This window comes from Euphorbia lathyris, chromosome 2, assembly GCF_963576675.1.
Source record: "Euphorbia lathyris chromosome 2, ddEupLath1.1, whole genome shotgun sequence".
Lineage (NCBI taxonomy): Eukaryota > Viridiplantae > Streptophyta > Magnoliopsida > Malpighiales > Euphorbiaceae > Euphorbia > Euphorbia lathyris.
In genome coordinates this window covers 16,186,404-16,210,608 of record NC_088911.1, presented here as the reverse complement: position 1 = coordinate 16,210,608, position 24,205 = coordinate 16,186,404, and the positions used below count along the sequence as shown (strand labels likewise).

Sequence of the window (24,205 nt, the reverse complement as noted above, 5' to 3'; positions counted from 1 at the left end):
TGTTCCGTGGCGCTTGCATCTCCAGAACGGCTTTAATCTTGTCAGGATTTGGGCTCACTCCCTTCTCGCTAATCATGAATCCCAAGAACTTTCCATATGTTGCACCAAAGGTACATTTCTCCGGATTCAGCTTAATATTGTGACGTCGGAGTACGCCTAGTACCTCCCTTATATCATCTGCATGTTTTTCCACAGTGGTGCTTTTGATGATCATATCATCTACATAGACGGAGTAGTTATCACCTTTGCTTTCCACGAATATCTTGTTCATCATCCGTTGATAGGTTGCTCCTGCGTTCTTAAGCCCAAAGGGCATGACTTTGAAGCAATAAGTGGCTTGGTGAGTCACGAACGAGGTTTTGATTCTATCTGAAGGCTCCATTGGGATTTGGTGATAACTGGACTTTACGTCAGTGAAGGAGTACATAGTATGTCCTGCGGTTCCGTCTACGAGGATGTCGATACACGGCAAAGGATAGTTGTCTTTTGGGCAAGCTTTGTTGAGATCTGTAAAGTCAATACACATACGGTATGATCCGCCTGCTTTCTTCACTAGAATGACATTCGCCAGCCATTGTGTGTAAAGCACCTCTTCAATGGCATCCGCTCGCAGGAGATTGGTGATTTCCTCTTCTATCACCTTCTGCCTTTTTAGGCCGTGGTTTCTCCGCTTTTGGGCAACCAGAATTGCATCTTTGTCAATGTTGAGTTTGTGAGTTATCACATCTGGACTAATTCCGGGAAGAATCTCATCCTTCCATGCAAAGACATCTTCTGCCTCGTGGAGAACCTTAGTGATTGCTTCTTTAATTTCTCCTTTGAGCCCTTTAGCCATTCGTACCTATTTTTCATCCGCCATGAGGTACATCTCCGTTTCGCCTAAGGCCATTGTGACCAGTTCTTCCTCGTCCTCATCATTAGACTGTGGGCGAATCGTTAGTGACGCTGAGTACGTCTCCTGAGCCACCTTTTGACTTCTTTTGATCATTACACCTCCCTTGGTCGTGGGGATGTAAAGAGTTAAGTGGCATATGGAGATAAGGGCAGCCGCTTCGGAGATAAAAGGTCGTCCAAGGATCATATTATAGGCTAACTGACTGTCTAGGATAGAGAATTCCAGATCACCTTTCCAGACTTGTTCGTCATCTGCTAACTCACAATCTAATGTTACTTGGCCCTTCGTGCGAATGGTGTGTCCCGTCACTCCCAGGATGTCTACTATGGTGGTTTCCACCTGGATCGGGTCTACCATTAGTTTGGTGAATGCTCCCCTTGTGATGACATTGCACGAACTCCCAGTATCTATCATCACTCTTTTCATCTCCCAGCCTTCCACCATCATAGTAATGACCAAGGCATCTGTATGAGGAGAGATCTCTGGACCTACATCTGCAAAGGGGCGATTCAGTGATGCCCTGTCAAGAGCGGTGGTCTTTGCCTTTTTCAGTACTGGTTGGTACACAGGTCCGCCTGTTATGACATTGATGGTCCCTTTTCCTTTCTTCTTTGGGTCATCTCTGGCTCTATCACCATCTCCCTTCTTGCCATCGTTTTGGATGAACCGATCCAATTTGCCTCTCTCAATGAGACGCTCTATTTCCCGGGCTAACTCCCAGCATGCGTCTGTGTCATGGCCATTTTTCCTGTGATATTTACAATAATTTTTTGGATTTTTACCAGTGTTGGTGTACTCCCCCCCTTTTGGATCGGGGTATGAAATGCTCCGTTTGTGCTGGCTATTTTCTATCCATATGAGCACTTCGCTCTTAGAGGCATTGAGAGGCGTGAAGGACGTGACGAACGTCGATTTGTTCTTGGAACCCCTTCGCCGGCCTCTAGAGGTGCTTCTCCTTTTCTCTATCTCGGTGGCGAGATTCGCCTTTGTCCTTTCTAGGCGGAGATAGTGATTCGCGACGAATGTCATCCACCTCCATAAAGTCCTTGCAACGTTCCATTAATTCTGCCATGCTGCTGGGCTTCTTTCGAATTAGATCCTCCTGTAAACTCTTACAAGTTGTGTTCTTTACCAGAGATTCCACTGCCATGGAGATATCCACATCAACAATTTGTATACACAATTTGTTGAAAGTGTTTACATACTCTCGAAGAGATTCGTTAGCCTTCTGTTTTAGTTCAAAAAGCTTCCATGACTTGACCACTGGAGGGATACAGCCGGTGAATTTAGCACAAAACTCCCTGCTTAGTTGATCTCAACTGTTTATCGAGCCAGGAGGTAGAGATTGGAACCAGTCATAAGCGGGACCTCCTAACGTGGTGATAAACATTTTGCATAGCACTGGTTCAATTGCACGGTTGAGGCGAAGCAGTATTTGGTATTTTCTGGCGTGGGCCTCTGGGTTGTCAGCACCCGTGTATATTGGGAGATTAGGTATTTTAACATGCCTATCCGTTTCCTTTGCCTCGATCCAAGCCGTGAAGGGCGAATCCCTATTCTCGAACGGATTATGCCTGGCATTCTCCTCATTCATGCGGAGCACCGCAGCTCGAACTCTGTCGTCAAAATTCTCCGGACCCGCCCTTGGGCGGTCCCTCCGTGGAGATCTGATTGGAGAAGATGAAGAGCTGGATCCCGAAGACGGATCCGAGGGTGATCGTCCGCCCCCGCTTCCACGTCCGCCTCCGTTTCCACGTCCACCTCCGTTTCCACATCCACCTCCTCCACCTCCTCCACCCTGTCCTCCCGGGGGAGCTTGACCGCTACCCCCTCCAGAGCCTCCTGAAGGAATGTGCCCCTCATTCCCTTAGTGTGGTGGTGGCGGTGGCCCATTTGAACGTGGTGTCTCTACTGGCCTTTTGCTCTGTCTACGTCTAGTAGATGGGGGTGATCTACCTTTGCAGGAGGATCTTGGTCTTCGGGGCGAAGGCGATTCGGACCGCCTACTTTTCTCTTTTCTACGCTTTTTGTGTTTTCGCCCTTTTGATCCACCCAAGGAGAGATTCGACCGTGGTCGCCTTGGGATATCTGATCCGCCTAGATTTATCCCATGGCTTGCAGATCCATCAGGAAGAGTTTGATCATTCCTTTGACTTCCTCCTACGCCAGTAGGGAATAATTCCCAATTGATCGGTCGTTCACCAAATGCCGCCGTGGAAGTTACCATGGATTCTGTATTGTGAGCTTGGAGAAATGAAGAATTGAGGGCATTTGGTCCTAGCGTCATCTGGGGCCAAGAAGATATCGTAGATGTGGGCACCATGCTCCAAAACGGAGGAATGGTCATGAATGACCGTAGGCGATTACCTGTCTCAGAACCAAACTTCTCTCCTATTGCTTCTGCACACATGTTGATGAAAGCATCCGGGGGCATACTACTTTCAGCTTGTGTTGTGGGAGCATTTGAATCAGCGTGCCCAGCACTAGTTACAGGTTGGCTCGATGGTGTTACTAATGGTGTTTCTTCCCCCGATGTGGGGTTCGGTTCTCCAGTTGCCATATTCTTGTAAAGTGAACGAAAAACCCTTTATTTGGTTAAGGTTTCCACCTTCACCGCACCAATTGATGACTTGAGGAGAAATTCTGATCAGCTTCCGTCCCTGTGGGGGCGTCGTTGGGTTCGACGGGGGGAAGCTCCGATGCCAAAGTCAGTAAGGATGAACAAGAGTGCAAACTGAATTGACAAAGGGTAAAGATGAATGTGTGTACCTTGATAGCCTGAGACATAGGCTATATATAGTTGTGAAGTTGTAACTCTCAGTAACTAGAAAGTCTCCATTAATGCCCCATTAATGGCGGTTACTGGTTACCCTTAAGTTGGCGGTTAGCTAATTGATAGCTCATTAATGATCTTTATTGCAAGGTTGGCTCAGCCGTTCTTATGGCGGATTGAGAGCTGAGGGAGATCCGCCTCACAGGTTCGCTAGTGGGTCTCCTTTGGCGAGTCCTAGGTTATCCGCCCATCGGATCTCTTTACTTTGATATGCCGCGGAATTCCCGTACCAGGATGCCAACACGTGGCGTTCTTTAGGCGAATATCCCTTTTGATCCTTGGGATAATATCACGATGTTATCAGAGCCTAACCCCGCGAAGATCGATACAATCTTGGCAATGGAGCCACCGCGCGACCTGCAGGGGGTTCAAAGACTCAATGGAAGGATCATCGCTTTGGGACGTTTCATCTCTTGCTCGGCACAACGGTGTTTGCCCTTTTATAAAGCAATCAAGAAGGAACATCCCTTTAAGTGGTCTACGGACTGCCAGGTCGCGTTCAACGCCATCAAAAGTTTCCTCGCCACACCCCCACTGCTGTCGGTGCCAATACCAGAGCGGGATATTCACCTATACTTCACCATCGCCGATGAAACAGTAGGAGTCGTTTTAACTCAGGAAGAGGGGACGGAGCTGTAGACACCGAGTCGGAGGACCTGTGACGAAAACCTATAACAAGACGGTTGAAGCGGTTGGTTCTGGGAGTTTTAAAGCAAAAAAATATATAATAAAAAATGAGAGGTCAGTAAGAGTTGGGGTCGTCGAGTGGACGGCTCGCGAGTGCTCAGCGATGTGGTGCGAGCGCCTCGCGGCAGTCGGTGCGCGGCTGACAGCGCGGGGCGCACGCCCGACGGCCGCTGGGCGCGCACGCCCGACAGCCGTTGGGCGAGCGCCCAACGACGTGGGGCGAACGCCCAACGGTCGTTGGGCGAACGCCAAACGTAAGTTGGGCGCGCGCCCAACATCAGTTGGGCGTGCGCCCAACATATGTTGGGCGTTCGCCCAACTGATTTTGGGCGTCCGCCCAACATTTTGGGCGTAGCCCGACGCCCATCGGGCTACGCCCAATTTTTTTTGGGATCCGTGCCTATAAAAGGCACGGATCCCCATGCATTCAAGAGGAGGATTTTTGGAGAGCTTCTCACTCTAAAACATTTTTTAGAGAGAGAAAGTTATTTTTTGGGAAAAAACATTTTTTCCTAAAAATTCCGAATTTCCTAAAAGTTAAAATTTTATCGAAAACACAAAAAACACCGGAAAATCACGATTCGTGGAATCAACCGACTTCAACTGTCAATACCGAACTTGAGGTATTATCCGAGGACTAGACTCGTGTTATTTATTTTAATTATTTTATTTATTTATTTTTATCTTTAGTCTTTATTTTATTTATTTATTTATCACGTTTATTTATTCTCCCGTATTTATTTAATTCTCGTCCCGTATTAAATAAATGTTCGTTTTGGTTTTGAAATAAAAACCTCGTTTTAATATCCCAATACGAACCGTGATCCGATTCAAAGGTAGTTCGGGATTAAAAAACGTTGTAATTATAAGTTTTTGAAAATATTTCTAAATAACGTTTTGAAATAAAACATCGTTTTAGGAATCTCCGTTATAGACTATGATCCAATTTTGGTAGTTCGGGGACCCAAAACGATAGAATAGATCTAATATAAAGCTTTTGAATAAATCTGGAAACTGTTGGACTGATTCTGTAATTTTCCGTTTTCTGTCACTAAAGGCTGTTTACCGACGGATTTTCCGTCGGTAAAGCTGCTGAAATGTAAAAAATGCTGTTTTGATCCCTCTTTCTCAACTTTTAGACTTTTGGTCCTTGTATATATATGTGTATAATTATGTAATGTATTTATGAAAATTATTTTGGGTTATATAACTATTAATTACATATTATTTATCTATCTACTTTATATTTTAAACTTAATTTACATCAATTTAGTTTTGTAAAGTAACATATTTGTACATATATATAGTTTTTGGTTTATTTGAGTTATATTAGCCATTATTTAGGGTGGGGGTTATTTTCTATATATTTATTATGTAAAACTATATTTTGGGATGAATTTAACTTTCTTATTTATGGATTTTATTCTCTATTTTTACATTGTTTCTTAAATCAAAATCAAAGTGTATTTTAATTAGTATTATCTCTATTTTCACCTATATATATGTACTATTAATTTTTTCTTACCATATATTTAACTTACATATATTATTACTATTTTTACCATTCTTGTATATATGTATAAATATGTATATTTATTCTCCTTTTAGGTTTTCTATATGTATATATTCTATAAATATATTTGGGTTGATTTAGACTAAATTTCTTAATTGTTGTGATTAGAGGTTAATTGAGTGAAAAAAGGGAAAACAAACCACAAAAAGAGAGTTTAATTTGCTTATTTAAACTAAAAGTTTTTCTAGATATTCCTAAAGAGTAAATAAAATGCTTTTTCTATCATTTCGAACCACTTCCTAAACATCATGTTTTAAAACCTTAATTCGTTCCAACGACGGGTTAGGCGAACCTTGTAATTAAAATCGTTTCTTTTCATTGTAAATAATGAAGTTTTGAATCGTTTTCCTAACTAAACAGTTTTGTACAAAATAAATTGACTTAATGCTTAATCACGCTTTTAGATTAAAAATGTTTGCTCAACGTTTTCAAACGCTCGAGTCGTTCCAACGGCGATTCGAGTGAACGTCATTAACGGGGTTTTGAAACGTGCCTAAATCGTTCCAACGGCGATTAAGGAACGAAACATGTAAATAAACTCGTTTTTTGGGGAATGAGATTAGCTTAGAGTTAGTGTATAGTCTAAAAGCATAAAATCACACTGTGAATAAATCAATTCTTTCTTCTCCCCCTCTCTCTCCTATGTATTTTTAATTTATACAAAATGGGTGATTCTTTACTCAAGTGGCTTTTAATGACATGCTCAAAACGGTTTTCAAAGCGAGAAAGAAAAGGTTTCAAATGAATTTTAAACTTAAAGAAATATGCGATTAGTCCTTTATCGCCTAACACGCTGAGTAGGAGGCCGGTGGTTCATAACCGGGCGATGTCGGGGTGCCTAGTAGCCTTTCTCCGGAAAGGAGCTAGCCTTCTCGGCTCGTACCTAAGTTTCCCGAACCCTCACCGGTCTCCTGCAAGGGATCAGTGTTCATTTTCCCATTCGTGGGTGGCGACTCTTCCATACTCCGAGCTCCGGTCCTGCCGAGCAACTTGATTCCACGATTGGTTGCTTTCAGCGCCAATCACCGCTTACGTCGCCATGAGGTGTCCACCCCCCGGTCCGCCCGGGCGAGGCCGTTCGGCACCTTGTCTAACAAGTGGCAACTCTGCTGGGGAAGCGAGAAATTTGATTCCGGAAGGCGTGTATTAAGCCCTTAACGGGGACGGATCGTATTATTTCTTTTCGTATGCATTCATACGCATTATTGCAAACCTTTTGGATAATTTCCGCGAAACCTCTAGCGAGAGTCCATTCGTCGCTCGAAAGAGGCTAGTGTAAGTTCCCCCTTACATTAAGGCGCTAAAGGGTCCCCATCCATTCGTTAGGGGCGAATTTGTGCGGTCCTGTGAGGTCCCGCGATCAGCCGTGTCAGCATATAGTAGCCTTAGAAGTTGCCATAGGATTACCTGTTACTATTTTTGATGTGATAAATGAATCAGTTCGTGTTTTCAAATTGCCATGATACGTGTCTAATCCTAAAATATGTAAAGAAAATGAAACGGTACGTTAATATATACTCTTAAACCGATATACAAACTACCCCAAAACATCGAAACGATTCGAACTAAAGACGACTTAGTCATCTCGTATGAATGAACTTGTGCGACCCGCCTGGTCCCTTTCCGTGTCCCGAAGAAGGCACATGTTCAGGAAATACGTTATGACGTAAGCACGTATTAGTATGAATCGGTTTGGTATTAAGGATAGTTGTATCTCGATTCAAAAGATTATATTAACGGTAGACGTTATTCACATTCTTTAAATAGTTGGGATAAAGCAAAATCATGACAAAACGAAAACAAAGAACATTTCTATTTCGAACGACGCTGTTGTAACGTAAAGAGATTCATAAATGTGGCCCGTCCCTTCCAAATGAAAAACGAGCTCTTACGTTACGCCTTGTGTTGTTCTTAAGAGAAATGGATGTATCCGCAAAAGTGACTAAAAGAAATAAAAGAAAATGAAACGACCAAAATCTTTCTGTATCTACGATATATATCCATCCCGAGAATAGTTAAAGAAAATGAACCAATGCCGTTGAATACGTGCCTTGAACTGATATATACGCCATTTAAAATCACGAAGCCGACTTAAGCTAAAAAACCGCATTATCGCACCATATGGACGAGACTGTGGGTTTGACTAATGGCTCGATCATTTCGACCGTTACCAAAACTACACGAAATATGGCCCGACATGCGTGTTTGCTTAACTCGTGCCTAAATGAAAAAAAACGGTAATATCCATGCCTCGAATAAGCATACGATTCAACGAAACGTTGATTTTCTATAACCAAGCTAGGATGGTGTATCCCGTGACTTGGAAGAAATAAAGAGTTGTTGCTAGCCGAAAGATTACCGTGCGTGTTGGGGTTTGGTGTCCTATAGACAATTGTTCTAGGATACAAACTTAATGTAAATGAATTGTTCTTTATATCATTTGTTTTAATGAGATATATGTTTTATAACTATATAAAGGCAATCCCTTTTAAGCACTAAATAAAGTCTAATAAAAGGAAATCCGTAAGTTTGTTTAAAGTGATTATAAAGTGTTCATACAAGCATGAAGTGAGACAAAACTTTATAATAAACTAATAAACTTAAAACCACCCCAAGTCAAGTGATATGTTTAGGATTGATATATCACTGTTGAGACTTGTATGTAACAATGTCTTCTTTCCGACAGAAAGCTGATCTCACGAGCTTCATATATATAGATATCTGGACAGTTACACAGATCCGATGAAATGTTGTTCATTAGGATTGGGGATCCGATTTGAGATAACAGGATGGGTAGATTCATCCTTGTCAACTGTTCATCTCATTGGTATTACTAGGTATAACTAATCCTCAGACTCAAAGGAATGTTAATTGGTCATCCTGAATTACTGAATGTGAGACTTTGATCCTGCGGTCCCACGATCCTTAACAGAGATGACTCTAGGGTGTGAACTGCAAAGGTTGGGTGTCACAGGAGGTAATGTCAGGTAGTTATACATTGGATTGAGCATTTATCACTCCCGATTAATGGGAGATACGTCCATGGATCGCTTGTGGAAGACCCGACTCTAAATCCTTGCAAGGTGATAGCTTAAGACTTGAAATGCAGATTTCACTTAACCTATCTATTTGAGTTGACTCGGCCTGTACAAGTAAAATGAACGTCTCGCTATATGTGACTTGACATCACCCATAGTCATAAGATTCAGTTCAAGGATGTAGTTGATAAAGGATCGAATTATACTGTAACTAATACGGAAGGGTTAACGACAGAATCAACCTGTCTTCTTAACGGACTCTGGGGGAATGATTACAGACTTGCCAATAACATACTCAGTACATCATTCCGTTATCCAAGGATTAAATATAATTCTTGAAGAAATTAATTTAATAGTTGCATACGGCCAGAAGTAGTAATAACCTAATGGATCACACATAAGACTTGGAACCAAAAGAGAGATGGATGTCATTAATAGATGGAAGCCCAATTGAGCCCAGTAAGGCCCATTTAAATAGAGGGGGCCGAAATTTATATATAATAAATAAGGAATTATTTTAATTCCATTAATCCTAATTTGATTAGGTTTGTGAATTAAATTAATTAAGAGATAATTAAGTTAGGAGTTTTAATTAGATTAATATACTCCTATTATTATCCAATTAGGTTATTTATTATTATCCTAGATATATTAGATATATTATAAGATAATAATTGGGAATCCTATTCCGAATTGAATTCCTATTAAGTAACCTATTCCTATCTAACTAGGGTTTAGATACAAGTGATTATATATACCCCCTCTTTATGTGAATTTTGACTAAGCCTAACCCCTCCCCTCATTGTGATTTTCGAAACATACAATTAGAGAGAGAAAGTGAATTCGCATCCCCTAGTTCGTGGACAAGAATTCATACGGCTTCCATCGATCGATTAATTTCATCTATCTTTCTTTCTCTTTGATCTTGTGTTGGTTAATTAGAGGCAATCTATTTTGGTTGCATCTCATACGGTTGATTCTAACTTAACCTCACCGTGTTATACTTCGTGCTTGGGAACTCGGAGAAGAATTGTGGGCGCTTCTTTAACAACGGTAGATTGTTCTTCAAAAGGTATTTCTTCTTATCCCTCTTTAAATGAAATAACGATTAACAGATCCTATGGTTAAAAGGAAGTAGGCTAAAATTTTATATTTCCGCTGCTATACCTTAGCCCTAATTTTCTTCAGTGGTATCAGAGCCATCGTTAAATCCGTTATTTCATATATGAAAATTTAGAAGTTTTTCAATAGGATTGAATAAATATTTATGGTTAGGATTAATTAACAAATTGTTTGATTAATTAATTCTAAGGATAAATAAATTTTAGTTAATTGTTAATTAAAATTGATTATGCGTATGTTCCTAATTATTTCGGTTGATAATCATTATAACAAAATCTATTAGTTTTATAGTTAGGTTAATAAAATTAGTTTTATTAATTCTAAAAGATAAAACGGAAATCTATTGTAGTTTTTCCTATTTCTGAAAATCGTTTTTAAAACCGTTTTAAAATCTGATATATATATATATATTTTATAAAATAATAAAAAAAATAAATACGACAGCGGCTCGGGTCGCGCCTCACGGCGCGACCAGCCGCTGTCGCGCGGCTGCTGCCTCGCGGCAGCAGCCGCGTGCGCAGCCGCGGGGCTGCTGCCAAACGGCAGCAGCCCAGTTTCGGGCCCCCGGCCCGAATCCCACTTGATTTTAATTGTTAAAATCGGCTTGTAAATAATTTATATATATATATATATGTTTCGGAAATCAATAGTTTTCTGTTTTGATTATCGAATGAAAATTCGTTTAAAAGTTTGTTTTTACCAAGTTGTAAATCAAAGTGTTAAATGAATTGAAATCAAAATAATTTGGACATGCATAATCGACGTTTTATATGGTTATATTAATCTAAGGATTAATATAAAGATACAAAACGATTAGAAGTAAAATTGGATGAAAGTTAATTTGACGAGTTAATGTGATTAACCTAAATATTACATAAGCCGGTTATGTAATCAACCAATTAAATTTATTTAATTGAGTCTATGCATGTTTGGAGTTATGGACATATTTGGACCCTCTTTTAGTCTTTTGGTATTTTTGAAATAGGGCCTGCGCGTCCTGCCTTTCTACTATCTATTGTAATTTCTCCTCTCATCTGATTCCCTTCAATTCAATTGAAGTTTTCTTATAGTAGTATAGAAATTAATATGTAATTTCAAGGCTCCATGGAGAAGACGGAGGACCTAAAGAGAAATATGTAATAGTTAGTATTTCCTTAGGTTTGCCCCTTTTTATTCCGTCTCTGGCTCGACGGAATAATTTAGATGATATGTCCATAACGCCAATGTATGTGAATGTATGTGTGTCTGATGTATGCTAAAGCAAATCAAGACTAAGTTAGATTATGAGACTTAAATAAAATCCCTCGTTAAAAAGTTAAGTAAATAAGCAAGTTATTAAAATCGATTGCCCCTCCCTAATATTATAATTCAGCCGGCAGTACTGGGGGCTTTTGGGTTGTTGAGCAAACTCAAGCTCGGGGTCTTATGGTAACACCTGAATTATCGAAAGTCATTCTTTCATGAATATGGGGTAATACTTAAATTAGATTATGATAATTGGATGAGCAAACTCATGTTGTCATAAACTAATGGGCAATATGGTTGGGATTAATGTGAATCGCATATTAGTTACTAATGTGGTTAGTAACCCTATAACCTAGGAGTCACATTCTGAGGTAAGCAACCGAACACTCCTGCGAGGAATTAAAACACGCTTATCCGACCAAGGTAGGGCGTGGCCCGACCACATTGCGGCAATATTGTGGACATACCGCATTACCCCTCACTCGGGTACCGGACACACTCCTTTTTTCCTCGCTTACGGGGCAGAAGCAATGGCACCTTTTGAGGTCATCCTTCGCTCCCCTCGGCAGACCAGTTTCGAAGAAATCGACAACAGTGCGGAGCTCACGGAAGCTAGTGACCGACTAGAAGAGGAGCGCCTTAATGCTCTATTGCACATCACGGCCCATAAGCAGAACATAGCGCGTTATCACGATAGGAGAGTTCTCCCCCGCACTTTTCAAGTCGGAGACCTTGTGCTCAGAGACGCCGTAGCTGCACAGTCCCCATTGGCTCAAGGCAAGCTCGGACAATTATGGGAAGGACCATACAAGATCGACACTGTCCTTCGCAATGGAGCTTACAAGATCGCCTCTTTAGACGGTTTGGTCTACGACAATAGCTGGAATATCCAGACATTGAAGAAGTATTATCAATAGCTTGTAAAGAAAATCATCAATGAAGGGTTCTCGTTCTCTGTTTTCCTTTTTTTTTGGAAAAGCCCCATCTTGATGACAACCGGAAGCGAGTTACCTGATTCGGTCCTCACAACACAAGAGCATCTATATGCTATCCAAAGGGCTTATCGAGCATCTCGATCGCCTTCGTAATCGACCAACAATCCCATATTGTTATCGATTGCTCAAAAGTGGGAACAACAATGCGTTTTTCGCTACAAGAGCATCTATATGCTATCCAAAGGGCTTATCGAGCATCTCGATCGCCTTCGTAATCGACCAACAATCCCATATTGTTATCGATTGCTCAAAAGTGGGCACAACAATGCGTTTTCCGCTACAAGAGCATCTATATGCTATCCAAAGGGCTTATCGAGCATCTCGATCGCCTTCGTAATCGACCAACAATCCTATATTGTTATCGATTGCTCAAAAGTGGGCACAACAATGCGTTTTCCACTACAAGAGCATCTATATGCTATCCAAAGGGCTTATCGAGCATCTCGATCGCCTTTGTAATCGACCAACAATCCCATATTGTTATCGATTTCTCAAAAGTGGGCACAACAATGCATTTTCCGCTACAAGAGCATCTATATGCTATCCAAAGGGCTTATCGAGCATCTCGATCGCCTTCGTAATCGACCAACAATCCCATATTGTTATCGATTGCTCAAAAGTGGGCACAACAATGCGTTTTCCGCTACAAGAGCATCTATATGCTATCCAAAGGGCTTATCGAGCATCTCGATCGCCTTCGTAATCGACCAACAATCCCATATTGTTATCGATTGCTCTAAAGCGGGCACAACGATGCGTTTTCCGCTGCAAGAGCATTTATATGCTATCCAAAGGCCCATCGAGCATCTCGATCGCCTTCGAACTAGCCTAGCAATTGCATATTGTTATCCATGATTTGCGGGTCGACACCACATTGCGTTGCATCAAAATGCTATCCACAAGGCTAGTCGAGCACCTCTGGTGGTCTCTTGGCCACCAAAACAATCTCGTGTTATAACCACATTATCATGCTCCGTTAAGCAGCACTAGACAAACATATTAAACGCTCACTAAGGAAGAAATTTCAGGGTATACACCAAGAAGCAAAACTGCATAGACTTATATTTTAGAACAAGCCAAACATTACACAAGTCCATAAACAGAAGAAAGGCCCTAACCACGGCCAAAACACAGAAAACTACAGATCAAACACGTCGCAATCACTCAAGAGTAGCACGGACACTGTCAGGGTTCGGGATTGCCTCCGCGTCCATAAGGGCTTGATGCACTGCTCGCCAATCAATGCATTCATCGGTGTTATGCCCGTTCTGCCTATGGTATAAGCATGCTTTCCCCACATGAGTCACTCGGTGTGCCGGATCAGTCGGTATAGGCCCCAGAAATCCTTGTCTCGAGAATTCAAGAAAAACTACGCTGCGAGGTTTCAACGGATCGACGAACGTCGCCCTATGGGGACGGCTCGGCGAAGCATGGCGCCCAGGACGACGGTTCTCCAGCACAAGAGGAAGGTTCATAACCCTGTCTAGTTCATCGGCCAACAACCGCCTAACCTAGACAGGATGAGGATTTGTCACGGGCACCACTGACTCATCAGGGTTCAAGAACCCGATCCCATCCTGCGACCAGACTTTCTTCTCAGTAGAACAAAAGGCGCTGATAACAACTTCGCATGAGTCAGTCGCGGATCCAGTATAGGGTGCGGAACTCTCACTCTCCCCGTTTCGACTTCTCCGCGAAAGACTCCGATTCATCCATACAGGAGAAGCATATCGCACTTTCTTATCCAGCTCGTGATCATCCCTCGGGGGACAATACACATAGGGATGAGGCATCGCCGATATAGCTTTATGGACTTCGAGCACCTTAGTAGAATCCACGACATCTCGGAGTGACATCACAACGAAACTAGGAGTAAAAAAGGCAACTAGAAATATGAGCGCTTGAAGTAAGAGCACCACATGAACGAAAACCGCAAGCAAAAATCGACTCCTATTTATAGAAAAGAAGGACAAGACTTGAAAAACACATCATGCAAGCTCAAATCAAATCAGAATGCAAAATGATGATCACATTAAACTGCCAAAAGATCCATAAAGATACCAACCGTACAGAAATTATTACACCTTTAAAAAACAAAAACACTGGATAACAGTCTAAATCACTTCTTCTTGAATCGAGCGCGGAACTCTACGACTTTCGCCTGGGCCGCCTTATCGTACACATTTGGAGAAAATATAACCTCCGGAGGCACGTCATACCCGGCGGAGTGAGCAGCCGTGATCAGCATCATCCTATCCATTTTGATCAGCTTCTCCTCGCGCTGACCCGCAAGAGCGCGCAGCTCGCTAGCCTCCTTCCAAGCAGCTTCAAGCTCTTGCCTCAGTTTCTCATTCTCCTCGGACAGCGCGTCGGCTTGCCTGGCTCTCTCGTCAATTTTCTCCTTCATTCGGCGAGTCCATAGGGTGGCGAACTTGAGCATAACTCTATAAGAGCGAATTTTCTCCACATCAAGTTTCAATTTTTTCGCCAGCTCCACCCTGCTTCCTGTCTCCACCTTTAGCTTCTCGGCCAGCACAGTAATCTCGCCCTCTCGGCGCTCCAACAGTTCCCCGACGGCGGCTACTTTCCCATTCGCCGTTTCCAGCTCTTTCACCGCGTTTCGCAGGCCTTGCTCCATATCCCGAAACAGGTTCTCGTCATTAACACACATGTCAAAGACAGTATTAGCATTTTGAATGGCCTGCATCAAAATAGCATAACTTAGTGCACAGTGGTTAGAAACAAATTTAGGCGAACAAATCAAGAGAGCTTACCACACCAAGCGCCGATAGGGTCTCCACGCCAAGGTTCATCTTGGACACACCGTCCATTCGGACAACTTCCCTGGGGACCTTAGCTACGCGAGCCATCGTCCGAGCTAGTTCAGATGTCGCCATATTCGAATGGACCGACAAGCCCATAACATACTCGCGGAACTTGGCAATCTTAACATCCATTCTCTTCATCATTTCCGGATGATCGCCTACGCGATCCATCATCCCTGCTCCGAGATCGGAACCACCCTTGGTACACGCTCTCTTAGAGATGTCGGTTTCTCCACCAATATCATCTCCAGCACGAACTTGGTCGCTCTTCATCCCAGCAACGGCCTTACCCTTGTATTTCTTACGTTTCCGGGTAAGGGGCCCCTGAAGCTGCTTCTCAAACTGCTCCTCTTCAACAGCCATCACCTCAACAGTTTGCTCGGCCTCCTGCTCCTCCATGGGCATCCCTTGTGGAATGTCTCCAGCAACCTCAAGGTCCTCATGCGCCGAAAGCACGCCACCCATGCTCTGAACCACCTGGTTCGCATCTTCAAGCGAAGAAAACGATGCCAGGGATCCGGAAGCAACAGCAAAAGCTTCCTCCGCGGTATCGAGGCCAACACCAAACTCGTTTGGATCAAAGTCCATGCTGACACGTGGATCTCCTGGACTTAAATGACAAGGAAGAACGGGAAATTTAGACTACATAGACTACATAGTAACAACATCACATCGAAAGAAATGAACAAAACCTACAACCCCGACCCCTCACCTACAACAGCAACGTTCACAGAAATCGCTTCTAGTTCCGCCAACTCTCCGGCTTTGAAGTTGTATCCACGTTTCCACCTCTCAAAGTCCGCCGATGTCCATCCGGATATCTGAGCCATTCGCCATTGATTCCAAGTATAGTACCCGGCGGCTAAGAAGTGACGAACAAGCTCGTCGACGTCTTGCTTACGATCTTTATTTGTCAGAAGCCCCTTTAAGTATGACACGAGCTGCTCCTCAAAAGGCAACTTTTCTCGAGACTTCAGCCAACGACTGGGATCCATGGGCTCCTCGTTCCACACTACTCAGAAAGGGAAGTCGCTGTCCAGCTTTCACACCAAAAAGTAACGGTGCCTGTACTCATGAACTTTATCTTTCAACCCGCCAATCACCTTGAACTTTTGGTGCGAGAAGGTAACGTGTTGAGATCGGGGACCCTTATTTGGCCGAAAGAACTCGCGGAATACCAACCCAGTTGCTCGATACCCAGCCGATCGACATAACGAGTAGAAGGCCACCATCATCCTCCACCCGTTCGGGTGAATTTGGCTTGGACACAGGTCATACTCCTTTAGAACCTCCACGAAAAAAGGAAGTAGGGGCAACCGCATCCCCGATTCAAGCTGCTCCTCGTAAACGATAAGCTCGTTCGCACCACCCGTATGATGAGCACAGATTTCTTCCCCGAGCGCGACTAACTCGTAGGGCTTCCCCAGTCGATACACAGCGGAAATATCGGCCAAATCCTCGGAAACAATAATACTATGCGCATCTTCAACCGAAAAAGATTCCGGCCTTTTTGGCCGCTCCACTCCCTCAAACCGACGACCATCAATACTAGTGACCCCCGCGGCACGAGTCCATACCCTCTGGCGCATCTCCTCGTAAATCGAGGCCAGGGGACGCTCTTCGGTAATCAAACCCTCTGGTACTACAACCACTACCTCAAGAACTCCGGCGGCGACTCCACCTAACGGCCGCTCAACACTAGGCGGCGCACGCTCTACGTTTTTCTTCCTCTTTGTCGCAGCTGAAGCACTCTCCTCTCCCGCGATCGCCCGCCTTTTTCATTTTACGACCCGCGTTCGCGAAGCGTCTCGCAGCGTAAAATCACCCGGTGTCACTGGCGGCAATCTTCTCAGGGCTCCACGTGAAGAACCCTCTGACATACTCCCCCTCCCCAGAAAAAACAACTAAAGAAAAGAGCGAAAGATAGGAGAAATTAGAGGTACGACTGACCTCGCAAAGGTTACGACAGACGTCGTAAGGAATGATCAGCAAAGCTCCGTCAACTAATATGTCTGGTACCCAACAAGCGCGACTAGAATAGAAGAGCACCGACGGAACGATCGGCAGGAAACAACGGCTTCAAATATAGCACGAGACGGTACAAAAACACAAAGGGACGAAACTCTGGCAAAATAAACCGCAAAAGAGGTTTTCCCCTTGCTTTTTATAGCCAGCCAAAAACGAAGGCGCAGGCAACGCACGATGTTCAAGGTGTCTTTACGGCACATGCAGGGGCATTTAATGCAAGGGCAATAAATTATGCACTAATATCCACGGACGCATGCATAGTTCTGAAAGGTCTCAAATGGGCAAATCGGGCACCTTTACGTCCAGCTGTCCACCACTTGTTAAAAGGGGAATAAATCCTATTAGACTCATGTCTCCTCGCATGAAATGCTCGGCTAACATCGCCGAGGGGGGGACCACTTGATTCGGAATATCACCTTGAGGCCCAAGAGGCCCACCAACGTCCGACAAGCAAATGGGCCAGGACGGCAGAGGGCCCCCAGGCCCAAGTCAATCCGATATAAATAGGCCATTAAAGGAAGGAGAACGGGTCGGGTAACTTATATTCTCTCTACTTCATTCACACTAGATTACTAAACTCTCTAAGAATAACTAACTGTCTTAATCTTCGGAGTGTCCGCAGGGACCGATCCCCGCGCAGAGCCGACCCCCGAAGAAGCAAGACCTCCCCGACGGAGATCCGGATCACTATTCCGCATTCCCTGATTATAAAGTAAAAGTATATTTTATTTATTATATATAAAAAATAGTGACATACTGAAAATTAAATTTAATAACGTGAGATAGTTGTATTTTTATAGTTTTTTTGAATAAAACATAACTTATTATTATTTTAAATAAGAAGATAGAACATCAAGAATAAACGATGGTGGACAAGCTCACTCACCACGAACAGAACTAGAAGTAACAGTATTAGCAAGACTATGGGCTGCTAAATTTGCTGATCGTTTTACAAAAGAGATAGAACAAGTGTTCAAATCTCGTAATAAATCACAACACTCATAAATAACATCAAACAAATATGATAATCGAATCTTTTGATGTTGAATATCACGAACCACCGCCTAACAATCAGATTGAAATTCGACGTGTCCTAGATTGAAATCCTTGACCCATGATAACGCTTCGCGGATCGCCATAGCCTCTGCCAAGGGAGGATTAACTCTATCTGCAAGATAGCCCATACGAGCCGCAAAACATCGCCCTTGGTGATCTCGTAGAAGAAAACCATATGAACAGAAATTATTTTGGCTATCAATGCCTGCGTCAACATTGCATATGAAACTGCCGACGCTGGCTTTTTCCACTTACTCTGTGCATTTCAATATGGATTAGCCTGACTTGGATGACAATTCTGTGCAGCTTGCCAAGCCACAAGTTCTGTTTCTGCCGAATGACAGATTTCCTCAAGGGTGCGAAGCTTATCGTTCCATACTTTGTCATTTTGCGCCTTCCATAATTGCCAACATATCATTGCGATCCGATTACAATCGCTCATTGCATTTTCAAGGAGATTGATAAACCACTGAATGAAGCTGGTAATCTGATCCATTCGATTATCTTGGAAATTTTTTTGCCAAACCTGATACGCCCGTGGACACCCGATGAAAACATGAAATTCATTTTCCGCAAATGCGCCACAAATGGGGCAGCAATTAGGAAGAGAACTATGGCGGGATGCAAGGTTGTTTAGTGTTGGTAAACAGTTAGTAAATATTCTCCATAGACAATTCTTAATTTTCGGTGCTACCTTCAGGTTCCAAATTAAATTCCAGTTGATTCGATTTGTATTTATCAGAGACATCGGTATTGGTCCCAATGCTTGAAAATATCCGCTTCTTACCGTGTACGCTCCAGATTTATCCTTCGGCCAGAACCATCCATCTTCTGCCCTCCTACGTCTAACAGGAATGGAACGAATAAGCGCAACATCACGACTATTAAAATTACTGCTGATGATCTCTTCATTCCATCCCTCATAATCATCCATTAAGTCTTTCACAAGGCCTGTTTGTAATGATGCATCAACCGAACTCGTGGGATACGGATTCTGATCGTCAGGAAGCCATGGAATATTCCAGATGGAACTAGACTCTCCATTGCCAATCTTCCGTCTTAGCCCCTCAATCAATAAATCACGACCCGCCATGATGCTACGTCATACGAAGGAAGGGTTATGCCCTAAGGAAACCTGTAAGAAATCAACATTAGGAAAATAACGTGCTTTTAGTAATTGAGCAACCAATGAATTCGGGTGTCGAACAAGCCGCCAACTTTGCTTAGCCAGCAGTGCAAGATTAAATTTGTGAATGTCACGGAAGCCGAGTCCTCCATTTGATTTTGGCCAACACAACTTATCCCAAGCCTTCCAGTGAATTCCACCTGATGTAGAGCCCGATGAATTCCACCAGAACCTATTCAACATATTATTAACATCATTACAGAACTCATTTGGCATAAGAAAAATGCTCATTATGTAGGTGGGAATAGATTGTAGCACAGATTTGATGAGAATCTCCTTCCCTGCTCGAGATAAGTATTTTTCTTTCCAACTATTGATATTGTATTTTTATAGTTAATATGTTATTCGGGTAGAAAACCTAATATATATCATAGAGTTTTAGAGAAATTTTCGAGCTCAACCCATTCAGATATTGAGCCTTGATCGGGGGTCGGGCCATAACACCTATAATCAAGTTTGTCCCATTAGATGCGGGCTTGGTGGGCTGAGCAGCTACCCAAACCCAAAAACAAGTGTATTACATGGTGGAAAAATGAAAATATACACAAATATTGGGGTGAGTAATATGTTAAATTTATAAAATATAGGGGTAAGTACTGAAATATAAAAATTATGCAGCAATCCGATTAAGTTCTCTTGGGCTAGGGTTTGAGTCTCCCCGGAAACAGAAAGAAACAGAGTTAACTATTGAAGACATTTTCGATCGGCATGTCGAAGAAGAACGATTTAGGTCGTCGAAAGAGACAGCATGACTTTGAACTTCAGAGTAAGTACTTTTTCAATTCCATCTATCTCTTTATAGTTTCGCCTGTATGAATTGTGTTTGTCTTCCTCGCGTCTGTTTATACCTCTTTGATTCAGAGCTGCCGTTTTTGTTGTTTTCTTGATTACAGGAGAGAAGGAACAGAAAGCAAACAGAGAGAAGAAGCTCGAAAATAAGAAGAACAAGATGAAGGTTAGTCTCTTTCCCCTTAAATTGCTTGTGTTGTTTTCAATTTTGTTTCTGGTTGCTTAAATTGCCTAAGAAAGGGAAATTGTGATTTCTAATTTTGTGGAATCTAAGTTGTGGATTGTGGAACTTGATTACCAACAGCAGTAATTGGTTCCCTAAAATTTAATTTTTAGGGTTTCGCGCATTTGTGAAGTCATTCTCATGGTTTAAAAGTGTTTAAAGTTTGCAAACACATGTATTAGGGCTCATCCATTTTCGAAGATTGAACAAATTTGCAAGTATTTAGAACCAAACTCCGGTGGTTTTGTTATCCCATTTGTACCCCTCTTAACATATATGACTTCAATTTCCATAGTAAATGTTTTTGAATGTTAGAGGGGTACAAATGGGATAAAAAAACCACTGGAGTTTTGTTCTAAATACTTTGAATTTTGGATGATTTCAGTGCAAAATGACATGAAATCTTAGATCCATATTTACAAACTTTTAAACTACGAGATGTCAATACAAATGTACGAAACCACAATTTTTGTACTTATCCCTTGAAGCAAAAATCTTATGCCTTCCTTGTAAATGTTTGTTTTAGGTTGATAATGGTAGCAAGATAAAGAAGAAGAAGGGTGCAAATGGGTTTTCAATGGGGAAAAAGAAGGTTAAGACCAAATTGTCTGCATTAACTAAAGCTAAAGCTGCCCAGGCAATGGAGGTAGACAAATGATGAATGAGGTGCAAATTTCATGTCTTAGGCTTTTGTTCTTTCGCTCGATTGAATCCAATGAATTCGATAATTAGATTACATTTTTGCTGGGAAATTTTGACACGATAAAGTTTAATTGTTTGTAGGATGTGAAATAGAGTTCAGCAATTTATGTCATTGCGTGTAATTTGATAGATATGGGATGTAAAACAAATATGATTTTACTATTTATGACTAGGGCAAGCACTGATCTTGGAGATTAGATGTAGAATTGGATTGAACCGATTTTAATTTTTTCACAGTACTGTTTTCAACCTCGGGTTTACTAATCACTATATCGTTTTTGTCAAAAACCATATTGTAACTGAGGAAAAGCATGAGAAAAAAGTATATTGGCTAGTGATTCTGAGACCCCAATTCTTGACTGGAGGGGACACCAAAGGCATCTGCCATTCAGTCCATTGGATCGATAGAGGAGGAGGGTAGAACCTTTGGTTTTTTCTTGTTGTCAAAGAGTTGAACAATGAAAATAAGTGTCGAGCACTTAATCAAATTGATTGAGTCATGTACGAACAAGATTCAAGTCTACCAGTCTGTTAGAATGCATATGCCGTATGCATAACTGCAGTTCCACTCAACACCTATCGTAATAATAAACTGCTCAGCTCACGGCTTGTCTCGCAGTTCAGTCTGTTAGAATGCATATGCCGTATGCATAACTGCAGTTCCACTCAACACCTATCGTAATAATAAACTGCTCAGCTCACGGCTTGTCTCGCAGTGACGTGGTTTCATCTTTCCCCACGGGGCAAAGAACATTGCACTAACTCAAGTGAAGTGGGCTTCAAAATTAAGAGGCAATGGCTAAAGTTCATTCAGATAATTCATCTTCAAATTTCTGCACTTCTGTGATAATATTCCATTTATGCCACCTGTCATTTTTGTTCTTTCGATCCATGTCAAACCTCTCGGTCTATAATGCATTTTAGGTGAAATTCTAGAGTAATCTGAATGTATATTGCTACTTGATGGGATCAACTTGATGAATAAGAATTTCTAAAGACCACCACTAATGCGGTGATGTTAACGTGTCACCTCCTGAATTATCCAACACCAATTGATTCCGAATCATCATTACAATATATGAAATCTTAAGTCAGTTTCAAATACTGCATACGTGTTTTTGAGAAATGTGGAACACAATTGTAGACTTGTTCACCAGGTCTGTGTCCACTGAACTGGTTTGAATAAGAAAACATAACATTAGGCCTGACCCATGAACATGGGCGATTTGTCCCTTGTAACCCTTCTAAAATTAATATATATTAACTTCATGTAGTATTATTTTAATGTTTAAAGGTAAATACGATGGTTAAAAATGCATATTTCTATTTGAGAGGTCATATGTTTAACTCCTTTCAATCTCATTTTTTTAAGAAAGTTTTTATTTATTTTAACTTTATTTTTTAATAAGGCTTAATGCACAAATAATCCCCTGAACTTGTCCAAATGTTGCAACTTACCCCTCGAACTTGTCTAATTGTAACCATTTGCCCCTTAAATTTTTTCAATTGTAAAATATAACTCCAAATTGCTGACATCGACTGCAATTGAAGAGACACGTGAAATGCAAAATCTGCAACGCTCGTAGAGTGTGATAATCAGATCTTTGGCGTAATACGAATCCGGGAAAACGCTTTTATTGTTGCTTCAAGTACGGGGTAAAAAAATTCTCAATTTGGGGTTATGTTTTACAATTGAACAAGTTTAAGGGGTAAGTTGTTACAATTGAAAGTTGAGGGGGACAGTTGCAACATTTGGACAAGTTCAGAGGGTTATTTGTGTATTAGGCCTTTTAATAATTATAAAAACATGTTACCATTATTAATTAATTTAAATGAACTCTTTATTTTGATAACCCTTTTAAATTCATTTTTATTATGCCTTTATTAAAAAAAAGTAAACATATTTAATTTTCCATTAGTTTAATGATAGTTTCTAAAAAAATGATAACATTTTTATAGTTTTAACGCGTTGGAGGCTAAATTTTTTTTTTGTCCAGTTCTAACGGGTTGGATTTTGAAAATTTACCATCAATCGCACGGTTAAAATTAGCCGCCAAATCTAAATTTCAAGCTCCGCCACTGGTCATGAACATGTCTGACATGCGACAAAATTGTTTGTGATAGACCACTTGCCATAAATCAATAATCAGACAATGAGCTTAAAATAAGTGAAAGTTATGGGGATCTCAAAATGAAGATTCAAATTAAAGTTTGAATTGTGAGAGGGGATGAATATGTTTTCTATCTTAATACCATGAAAACAAACGCAAGCCCCAAAATGCATAGATTGTGGTATTTTTATTTGAAAATCATAATTACTTATAAAATTTTAATTTTTTTTAACGAGAGCAACTATATTAATGAAAGAAATCATAATTACTTATAAAATTTTAATTTTTTTTAACGAGAGCAACTATATTAATGAAAGAAATCACGGAACCAAAAAAACGATTACACATAAATGTTTCCACAAGAGAGGAACCAGACAGTAGGAGCAAAATCATTTACACAAAAAGAATTAGAGACAAGGCTTTAGTAACTAAACTGTGAGCTGTCCAATTACAAGTTTTACAAGTAAAAATAAAAGAGGCAAAATGAAAGGATCCAAAAAGATCCAGAATATCAGAAATGATCACGCTAATCTCAACAATACAAATAATGACTGAGTCTCCCTCAAATATCACTCGTTGAAAGCCTTTTTCGATACCAAAGATAACATCACTGAGCATTGCTAAAGCTTCAAACATCAAGCTCGACTTCAAACATCAAGCTCGACTGAAGAGAAGGATAACACTTGCATCGGCAACCAAGAACATTTCATGAATGGTTACGGGCTATGATGCCACCACTACCGAGCAAGGATTGCAAAATAGAACCCCCATCCACATTTATCTTAATCTAATCAGAGCGAGGTTTGGACTAGGATAGAAATTGTTGAAAAGAAGAGCGGGAATAGGGGGCGGACTGCCTGCTAGAGGCAGACAGTGAGTCATTCCATTCCGAACATA

General features: G+C 41.5%; 1 protein-coding gene across 1 annotated transcript; it reads left to right on the top strand.

Annotated features, from left to right (window-relative positions):
- The first annotated feature begins 20,093 nt into the window (after positions 1–20,093).
- Positions 20,094–21,394, top strand: LOC136220276 (uncharacterized). Its single transcript, XM_066008077.1, has 3 exons — positions 20,094–20,249; positions 20,377–20,438; positions 21,022–21,394. The coding sequence occupies exons 1-3, from the start codon at positions 20,192–20,194 to the stop codon at positions 21,151–21,153; spliced, it is 252 nt and encodes an 83-aa protein (XP_065864149.1). The 5' UTR covers positions 20,094–20,191; the 3' UTR covers positions 21,154–21,394.
- The last annotated feature ends 2,811 nt before the right edge of the window (positions 21,395–24,205 follow it).